This window comes from Eriocheir sinensis, chromosome 29, assembly GCF_024679095.1.
Source record: "Eriocheir sinensis breed Jianghai 21 chromosome 29, ASM2467909v1, whole genome shotgun sequence".
NCBI classification, from domain to species: domain Eukaryota; kingdom Metazoa; phylum Arthropoda; class Malacostraca; order Decapoda; family Varunidae; genus Eriocheir; species Eriocheir sinensis.
Genome location: NC_066537.1, coordinates 12,311,912 through 12,321,973, shown reverse-complemented (window position 1 = coordinate 12,321,973; position 10,062 = coordinate 12,311,912). Strand labels below are relative to the sequence as shown.

At 42.2% G+C, this 10,062-nt stretch overlaps 1 protein-coding gene across 1 annotated transcript in view; it reads right to left on the bottom strand.

The window, feature by feature from the left end:
• Positions 1-8,658, bottom strand: part of LOC127005077 (agrin-like) — a 29,125-nt gene extending 20,467 nt beyond the window's left edge. Inside the window, exons 1-2 of the mRNA XM_050873568.1 lie at positions 8,568-8,658; positions 1,188-1,336 (exon numbers count right to left, since the gene is read on the bottom strand). Coding sequence (XP_050729525.1) covers positions 1,188-1,336; positions 8,568-8,581 — 163 coding nt within the window. The 5' untranslated portion in view covers positions 8,582-8,658. The remainder of the gene's footprint in view (positions 1-1,187; positions 1,337-8,567) is intronic.
• Between the last annotated feature and the right edge of the window lie 1,404 nt (positions 8,659-10,062).

Below are 10,062 nucleotides of genomic sequence, written 5' to 3'. Positions count from 1 at the left end.
ACTTTAATTCCGGAAAACCAGAGTCTGATTTTCCGTGTGTGTGTGTGTGTGTGTGTGTGTGTGTGTGTGTGTGTGTGTGTGTGTGTGTGTGTGTGTGTGTGTGTGTGTGTGTATACCTGTAATTTCCGAAACCATGACGCTACAGGAATTCCCAAGTAGGTATATAGACACACACACACACACACACACACTATCACCTTATATAATTCAGGTAGTAGCAGTAGTAGTAGTAGTAATAGTAGTAGTAGTAGTAGTAGTAGTAGTAGTAGTAGCTTTATCATTTAGTAACATCATCAGTATTGTCCTCCTCTTCATTATTATTTTTAATGACTTTTTTTGTTTCTACTTTAAAACTTTGATTACAGCACCGTGATTATTATAAACACTTCACATATCATTACTCGTCTCTATCATCTACAAATTATATATTTTTCATACCTGGTTGTTCGTGCCAGGTAAACATTCTCTCATAAGGAATAACCTTCGCACCTGAGCAATTGGTTCTAACCCGTTTCTGCGACCTTGGCAGAAGGAGGAGGAGGAGGCGGAGGAGGAGGAGGAACAAGAGGGTACATAAGTAAAAAGAAGAGGAGTAAAAGGAGCAGAATGTAGAGGAGGAGTAAAGTAAAAGTTAAAATGGAAATAAGTAGGAGGGATGGAGGAGACGGAGGAGGAAGAAGAGGAAAAATAGGAAGGAGAAGAAAGAAAGAAAGAATGAATGAAAGAAAGAAGAAAGAATAAAAGGAAGAGACAAAGATGGTGAAGGAGGAGGAGGAGGAGGAGGATCAGAGACCACAAATATTTATGAGTTATCTCCCTTCTTTTTCTCCTCCTCCTCCAACTCCCCCTCCTCCACATCCTTGTTAGGCGAAAATTCCCTGATATTTGCTTTAGTCTTTAATATGTTTGTTTAAAGCGTATATTTATTTAATCTCGGTGTTTCGTAAGATACATAAACTGTCCTTCGTGTGTGTGTGTGTGTGTGTGTGTGTGTGTGTGTGTGTGTGTGTGTGTGTGTGTGTGTGTGTGTCGATAATTGCATTCGTGTTCTGTAAATTAAGCATATGTGTGAGGGGGGTAGGGTGGTAGTCTCTCTCTCTCTCTCTCTCTCTCTCTCTCTCTCTCTCTCTCTCTCTCTCTCTCTCTCTCTCTCTCATCACCAGGTAACATCTAATTAACTAGCTCACCTGTCCCTGTTTGCGGCCAGGCGACAACCACACCGAGGACGACCAGGAGCAGAAGACAGGACGACCCTAGACCCTTCATGGTGGTGGTGGTGGTGGCGGCGGTAGTGGTGGTGGTGGTGGTGGTAGTGGTGAGTTTTGTGTCCAGGTACCTGAAAGAACGAGGAGATTTTAGTGATCGTGGTTGTGGTGATGATTTTGGTGATGATGGGTGTGGTGGTGGTGATGGTGATTATGGTGGTGGTGGTGATGATTTTGGTGATGATGGGTGTGGTGGCGGTGATGTGATGATGGTGGTGGGTTTTTTTTATAGTAAAGGAAGCAACTCAAGGGAAACAAAAAATAATGAAAAACAAAATCACTAAATACTATCCCTATAAAAAAAAGTAGGAAAGAGTAACCAAAAGAGAGGTCAACGACGGGTGGAGAGATGTCTTGATACTCTCCCTTGAAAGAGTTGAAGTCGTAGGCAGGAGGAAATACAGAGAAAGGAAGTTTATTACATTGTTTACCAGAGAGGGGGATGAAAGAGTGAAGATGATGGTTGACTCTTGCATTAGGGATTTGGTGGTGGTGATTTTGGTGGTGGTGGAGATGGTGACACTGTTGGTAGTACAATGAATCTCCTTTTCCTAATTGAATATAAGAAAGTAAGCCAGTTTGATTTTCTCCTTTTACTACTACTACTACTACTACTACTACTACTACTACGTACTACTACTGTCGACGTACTCTTAAGGTACATAACAGGATGCTCCCATATCTCAGTTGTTTTTTTTTCTCTCTCTCTCTCTCTCTCTCTCTCTCTCTCTCTCTCTCTCTCTCTCTCTCTCTCTCTCTCTCTCTCTCTCTCTCTCTCTCTCTCTCTCTCTCTCTCTCATTAGAATTATATAACTTCACCATCATCACCATCACCACCATCACCACCACTGCCATCACCATTCGTCACTGCCACTATTATCATCACCCTCAACACCTCTGATCACCACCACCGCTATCTCCTTTTTCACCACAATTGCAAGTCATCACCATTGCCTGCCCGTTCCAACCACCACCACCACCACCACCACCATCACCACCATTCTTTCTACATCCGTACATCCGAAAATCCATTGACCACGAAGGTTAGAGAGAGAGAGAGAGAGAGAGAGAGAGAGAGAGAGAGAGAGAGAGAGAGAGAGTGTGTGTGTGTGTGTGTGTGTGTGTGTGTGTGTGTGTGTGTGTGTGTGTGTGTGTGTGTGTGTGTGTGTGTACAAAAAATCCTTGGTTCCCTCTTTTCTTTTCTTTTTTTCCTTGCAAGACATAAATCCACCTTCTTCATATTTTTTTCCCTTTATTTAACGGCCTCTGAACATCCTTTTGCACTATTTGTTTTCTCTATTTTCTATTTGTGTTTCTTTCCCCTTATTTTACCGCTTCCTGATTTTCCTTTTTTTCCCTCAGTGGTTTTTCCCCTTTTCTTCTTCCTCTTTTTCTATGGTTTTCCCCTTCCTCCTTCCGCTCCTTTGTTCTCTCGAAGCCACCCAGAACTTTACACTCCTCGGTTCTAGTTATTGAGGTGAAACGCTTCCTGTTGTTGGAGACAGACAGACAGACGAACACAACAGACAGACAGACAGAAGAACAGACAGACACCAACACAGAGACAAACTTACAAAGGAGAGAAAAGACAGACAGACAGACTAACTTAACCTAACCTAGACAGACAGACATAAGGAGACAGACAGACAGACGGCCACAACAGACAGACAGACAGAAGAACAGACAGACACCAACACTGAGACAAACTTACAAAGGAGAGAAAAGACAGACAGACAGACTAACTTAACCTAACCTAGACAGACAGACATAAGGAGACAGACAGACAGACGGCCACAACAGACAGACAGACAGAAGAACAGACAGACACCAACACAGAGACAAACTTACAAAGGAGAGAAAAGACAGACAGACAGACAGATATATTAACTTAACCTAACCTAGACAGATAGACATAAGGAGACAGAGACAGACACAAACACAGACAGACGCACAAACCGAGAGAAGTATGAAAAACAGACAGACAGATATATAGACAGACTAACCTAACCTAACCTAAACAGACAGACACATAGGCAGACAGAAAGGAACAGAGACAGATAGCTACAAACAGAGATACAGCCATACAAACAGACAGAGAAAAGGTAGAATGATAGACAGACAGACAAAGATAAGTTAGACAAACACAGACAGAGTGACAGACAGACAGAGATAAATGAGAAAGACAAACAGACAAAGAGAGACAAGACAGAGAAGAAAACTATTGAAGGATTAAAGGAAGAAAAAAATTAAAGCAAGAAGGAAATAAAGAAAAAGAAAAACTAAAAGAAAAATTAAGATAATGATTGACTGACTAAGATAGATGATAAAGAAAGATAAGATAGAGAGAGAGATAGACAGATAAGTAGGTAAATATAGATTGATAAAAAAACTGACTGAAAAGTAAATAGGTAAATAAATTAGTGAAAAAAACGTTTGCCTTTCATGCCCAGGTGAAAATAGGCCCCCAGGTAAGGTGTCCTCAGGTAACCTTGGACTAATTGACGTTTTTGGGCCCGACGTGCACACCTGAGCAATCTTTTTTACCTATTGTGTGGGTTGAGAGAGAGAGAGAGAGAGAGAGAGAGAGAGAGAGAGAGAGAGAGAGAGAGAGAGAGAGAATCATAAAAGAAAGATCGTTCCACATGACATTCTTAGAGCAATGTGTCCTCCTCCTCCTCCTCCTCCTCCTCCTCCTCCTCCTCCTCCTCCTCCTCCTCCTTCTGTCATGCCTCGAGGGTCGGTGGATTGAAGGTGGAGGGAAGGAGTGTAGGATGGAGGGAACTTTTATTGAGAGGAGGGAGTGGAGGAGAGTGGAGTAAAGACAGGACCTCCATCACTGGCTAATGTTACCTCCACTTCCTCCTCCACCTCCTCCACCTCCTCCTCCACCTTTGCTCCACTTCGTCATTCTCATCCTCTTTTTTTTTCTTCGTTTCCTCCATGTGTATTTTTTTTTCTTTACTCCTGATTTACCTCCTCATCCTCATCCTCATCCTCCTCCTCATCGTCATCATCATCATATTTTTGGTTCGGCTTTTATTTTCCTTCATATCTCGTCCCAGTAATTTTCCTCGTCATCCATCATTTTCCTGTATATCATTTCCTCCTTTATTTGTTTTTGTCTTTCTTTTTATTTGTATTTTTCTTCGTTTTTTATCCTCATTTTTTCTCCCATTTACTCTTTTTTTTAATCCATTTCTTTCATTTCTATTCTTTTTTCTAATTCATCTATTTCTTCACCTCTTCTTCTCCTCCTCTACCTTTTTTTTTTATCTTCCTTTGCCTTCAACGTTTTCTCTGCATTCCCTTGTGCTTTTTTTTTCTCTACCTTCACTTTGTTTTTATCTTTTCCTTCCTCTTTTTTAATTCTCTCTTCATTCACTTTGTTTCTTCTCTTCCTTCGCTTATCAAATCGTAGACCTCACTCCCTTCACCTCCTTTTGTTTTCTTTCTTCAGTGGCACAATGCTATGCTCGGATTCATAGCGAGGAACTTCGAATACAAGACGCCGGGAGGTTTTTTTTTTTTTTTTTCAGGAAGGGAGGCAGCTCAAGGGCAAAAAAGAAAATGGGAGACAAAAAAAAACGTTGCCACAGCGCCTGCTTTATATAACTTAACATTCTCGCACGTACGTCAAGAAGTAATCAATATGCTTCGTAGGTTACCGAAGTGTCTGACGAGCGGACTAACGCCTGATATTTTACACGTCGGATCAGTCTTCGCTAACACTAATATTTCTGATGTCTTTTTTTACCTGTTTTTGAAGGCGTTGTTAGTTGGTCTCGTCGATGTTTTTTTTTTATTATTATTATTAATTTTCACTACTGAGTTTGTAATGTGTCGACGTAAATGTGAAAATTCAATACTTCGAACTAACTCCGTCCTACAAATGGAGGTAAAAATCCAAACTAGCCTCGTTACTTAATAGATACTAATAGTCTACGACTTTTAAAAATCTCTCGCGAATCACTTAAGCGGGCAGCATCATTATGAGCCATTAGTCTTTATGTTGCCTTGCTTTCCATGTTTCTTCCTCCTCCTCCTCCTCCTCCTCCTCCTCCTCTTCATCATCATCATCATTTTCATCATCATCATCATCATTTTCATTGGTTAGTGGGAAATTTTTCAGCGTCGAAGCCCTCAGATTCGAAAGGGCTTACTTAGGAGTTTTGAGCATTTCCCCAAACTCCATTTTCTATGCATATTTAAGGTGAAAAGTTGAACACTAAGGGAGGGAGAATAGATTAAGATATTTCCCCATAGTGTTTAAAACGAAGGGAGGGAGAATAGCTTAAGATATTTCTCCGTTGTGTTGGGTTCTAAAGTGTTGCGGGCGTGTGTGTTGCCTCGACCCTTCCTCTGTACTACGATCTCAAAAAAACACTCATGAGAACGCATTTTACCTCTTTTTTTGGCCTTGACAAATAATTGATGTGAGAGGCAGCACCGTCAAACAATTCCATCATCAAATCGGTTTCCTGTCGCCTTCCTTTACATGTTTCTTCCTCCTCCTCTTCATCATCATCATCATCATCATCATCATAGGTCAGGGTCATCATCATCATAATGTTTCCCTCGCCACACACCGGATCGGCATTTCACCTACCAGCCGCGCCGGAGTCCAAGGCCACCTCGCCGAGCTGGCAACACTGCGTCCCCTCAGCCAGGAGGACAACCCTTCTGCTGCACCTGCCACTTACGCTGCGAGTAATATTTGGTCAAGACGAGCGCTTATAACGGAAGTAGTAGTAGTAGTAGTAGTAGTAGTTGGAGGAGGAGGAGGAGGAGGAGGAGGAGAAATAGCAGTGGTAAGTAGTAGTAGTAGTAGTAGTAGTAGTAGTAGTAGGAGGAGGAGTAGGACGAGGACGAGGACGAGGAGGAGAAGGAGGACGAGGAGGAATAGGAGGAGGAGAAAAAGAAGATGAAGAACAACAGCAACAACAACAACGACGACGACGACAACAACAACAAACCGCTTCACCAAATATCAGCCGCTTAAGACCAGTTCCTTTTTTTTCTCCAATATCTTTTTGTGATCTTATAATCGATGCAGGATTACGTAATTACGGTCACCTTGACGCTCTTCGTGGTTTCCTCCTCCTCCTCCTCCTCCTCCTCCTCGTTGTCCTCCTCCTCCTTCTTCTTCTTCTTCTTCTTCTTCTTCTTCTTCTTCTTCTTCTTATCCTTCCTCCTACTCCTCCTCCTCCTCTTGACTTCATATTCAATCGTTTCGTCCTCTTGTTTAATGTCATAGTAAATTTGTCCTCCTCCTCCTCCTCCTCCTTCTTCTCTTCCTCCTCCTCCTCCTCCTCCTTCCCCCATCCTCTGTTCTTAATATTCCATCACTCCCTTCTCCTCTTAGTGTCATGGTAATTTTCCCTCCTCCTCCTCCTCCTCCTCTTCCTCCTTCTTCTCCTCCTCTTCATCTTCCTTCGTCTCGTACTACTTTTCAATGTCGTGGTAATTTTGTTTCTTTTTGGATGACGTAGCATTTCTCTTTTCTTCTCTTTTCTATTTTTTATTTCTTTATTTTCTCATCGTCGTGTTCCTTTCGTCGCCTCTTCAGCATGCCGCGCCTGTCCTCTTATTCTCTTGTCTCTTCTCTTCCTCTTTCGTCCTCCACACTTTCTCTTCCTTGCCTTGCACTCACCGTCCATCATCCGCTGAGTTGCTGCGTCGGGAAAGCTATAATTTTGCCTTTTCTTTTTTTTTCAATGTTTTTTTCGCTTCCAGTTGTGTTTTTTATCTTCATCTTTTTTTTTATCTTCTTTTGCCTTCAGCGTTATCTCTTCATTCCCTTGTGCTTTTATTCTCTACCTTCACTTTGTTTTTATCTCTTCCTTCCTCTTGTTTCTTCTCTCTTCAGTCACTTTGTTTCTTCTCTTCCTTCGCGTATCATATCCTAGACTTCACTCCCTTCACCTCCTGTTCATGTTTTCTTTCTTCATTCCTTAAACTTCGTAGCTCCAGTAACATACGTAAGGGAAGCCAGTATCGTTCATTCCTTAATTAAACTTCGTAGATCCAGTAACATACGTAAGGGAAGCCAGTATCGTTCATTCCTTAATTAAACTTCGTAGATCCAGTAACATACGTAAGGGAAGCCAGTATCGTTCATTCCTTAATTAAACTTCGTAGATCCAGTAACATACGTAAGGGAAGCCAGTATCGTTCATTCCTTAATTAAACTTCGTAGATCCAGTAACATACGTAAGGGAAGCCAGTATCGTTCATTCCTTAATTAAACTTCGTAGATCCAGTAACATACGTAAGTGAACCCAGTATTGTTCATTCCTTAATTAAACTTCGTAGATCCAGTAACATACGTAAGGGAAGCCAGTATCGTTCACTCCTTAATTAAACTTCGTAGATCCAGTAACATACGTAAGGGAAGCCAGTATCGTTCATCCCTTAATCAAACTTCGTAGATCCAGCAACACGTAAGGGAAGCCAGTATCGTTCATTCCTTAATTAAACTTCGAAGATCCAGTAACATACGTAAGGGAAGCCAGTATCGTTCATTCCTTAATTAAACTTCGTAGATCCAGTAACATACGTAGGGAAGCCAGTATCGTTCATTCCTTAATTAAACTTCGTAGATCCAGTAACATACGTAAGGGAACCCAGTATTGTTCATTCCTTAATTAAACTTCGAAGATCCAGTAACATACGTAAGGGAAGCCAGTATCGTTCATTCCTTAATTAAACTTCGAAGATCCAGTAACATACGTAAAATTAAACTTCGTAGATCCAGTAACATACGTAAGGGAAGCCAGTATCGTTCATTCCTTAATTAAACTTCGAAGATCCAGTAACATACATAAGTGAAGCCAGTATCGTTCATTCCTTAATTAAACTTCGTAGATCCAGTAACATACGTAGGGAAGCCAGTATTGTTCATTCACTGTTTCAAATCAGCACAACTTACTTTTTTTTCCCCCTTAAAGTGAAACAGGAGCTTGAAACGAAGAAAAGAAGACCTGTCATATTTTCCTCTTCGTTATACGCTTCAATTTCGTCACGCTTCATCCCCCTTTGCCGGCACGTGCTTCATTCCCTGACCCGAAACACCAAATATTTTCCCATACATCTGAAACGGGGGTTGGGAAAGCGAAGACCCCACCATATCCCTCAGTTTCCCTTTGCCACACGTCATCACATCACCCTATCCCCCTCCCCCCCCTGCCGAAACCTGGTTCATTCACTGTACCGGAACGTCAAACACTTCCTTTTTACTCTCCCATCGAGAGGAGGAAGAAAAAAAAACAGGACAAGGACACGTCAACTGTTTTCATTACGTACCTCTCTCCTTTCATCCCTTTCACCGCCTTCTCCTCCTTCCCTTCTGCACCTGTCTCACCTGTAATCCAACTCACACACCTGCCGGGAGGACACTAAGGTACCCGCTGGAGTAATGGCAATCCTTAAAAACTCGTCCTTCTGATGTGGGTTGCCGACTCTCACCAACCCTGTCACTTCTCGTCCCATGCAACCAGTGTAACCAACCCCCAGGGAAACGAAACCCCTGACTCCATTTTCTATGCATTATAAGTAGAATACAAAGGAAGAAAGGTTAGATTTACATACTTTTCCCATAGTGTTGGGTTCTAAAGTGTTGCGAGCGAGTGTTGCAGTGTCTGATAACTCGCAAGTGCGCAGTATCTCTGGGAAATTTTGCTCTGACCCTTCTGCCCCGCCCCGCTGGCCCCGCCTCGCGCCTCGGGGTCTCCGGGGAGATCCAGGTGCGGGACAAACTGGTGTATGGTTCCGGACGTGAGGCGGTGGGGCGAGACGGGGCAAGGGTGGCGATGGCGGTGAAGTGGGGCAAGGGTGGTGGTGGGGTTGTGATAAGGAGGTGAGAGAGGGATAATAAGGTAGTGAGGTGTTGAGATGGGGTTGGCTGTGGTGTTAAGGGTGTGGTGTAGAGGTGATGACGGAGTGGTAATAGGTGGTGATGGCGGTGAAGTGGGGCAGGGGTGGTGGTGGGGTTGTGACAGGTGATGACGAGGTGGTAATGAGGTGGTGATGGGTTGAGATGGGGTTAGTTGTGCCGTCAGGGGGGTGGTAATGGTGATGGAGTGGCGATGGGGAGGCAAGGTGGTAGCTAATGGGATGGGATGTTGCGGTGATGGTAACTTCCTCCCATACAAACTTGACTGACTAACTAACAACTGTTTATTACTGACTGACTGACTGACTGACTGCTGACTGGCTAACAAAATGACTTACTATTGATAGGCTGACTAACTGACTGACTATTAACGGTGAAGTGCTGGCTAACTAATTAACTATAAATAATTAACTGCTGATAAATTGTTGTCTTGCTGAGTTTACGTTAGAGGTTATTTATTATTCGTTTCTCTGTTTTATTGTTGTTGTTGTTGTTGTTGTCGTTGTTGTTGTTGTTATTGATGTGATGTTATTGAGACCTGCAGGCTGTAATATTTTCTCATCATTATATATTGTAAAAATGGCATTCAATTTTTTTTCTAAAGCAAAATAATTAGGATGATCATGCTAACCGGTTTATTGTTATTATTATTACTTTTATTACTAGTAGTAGTAGTAGTAGTAGTAGTAGTAGTAGTAGCAGTAGTAGTAGTAGTAGTAGTAGTAGTGATGGTGGTGGTTGTGCTGTTGGTATTGTTATTATTATTGTCATCTTGTTTAATTGTTTATTTGTTTGCAGTGCAGAAGGGCAAAACAAAATTTCAAGAAACCCACGCAACTCTCCATAATATGTAAAAGAAAAAAAATAGAGGATCCCACAATAAAAGCGATCAATTCTGGTTTGGAA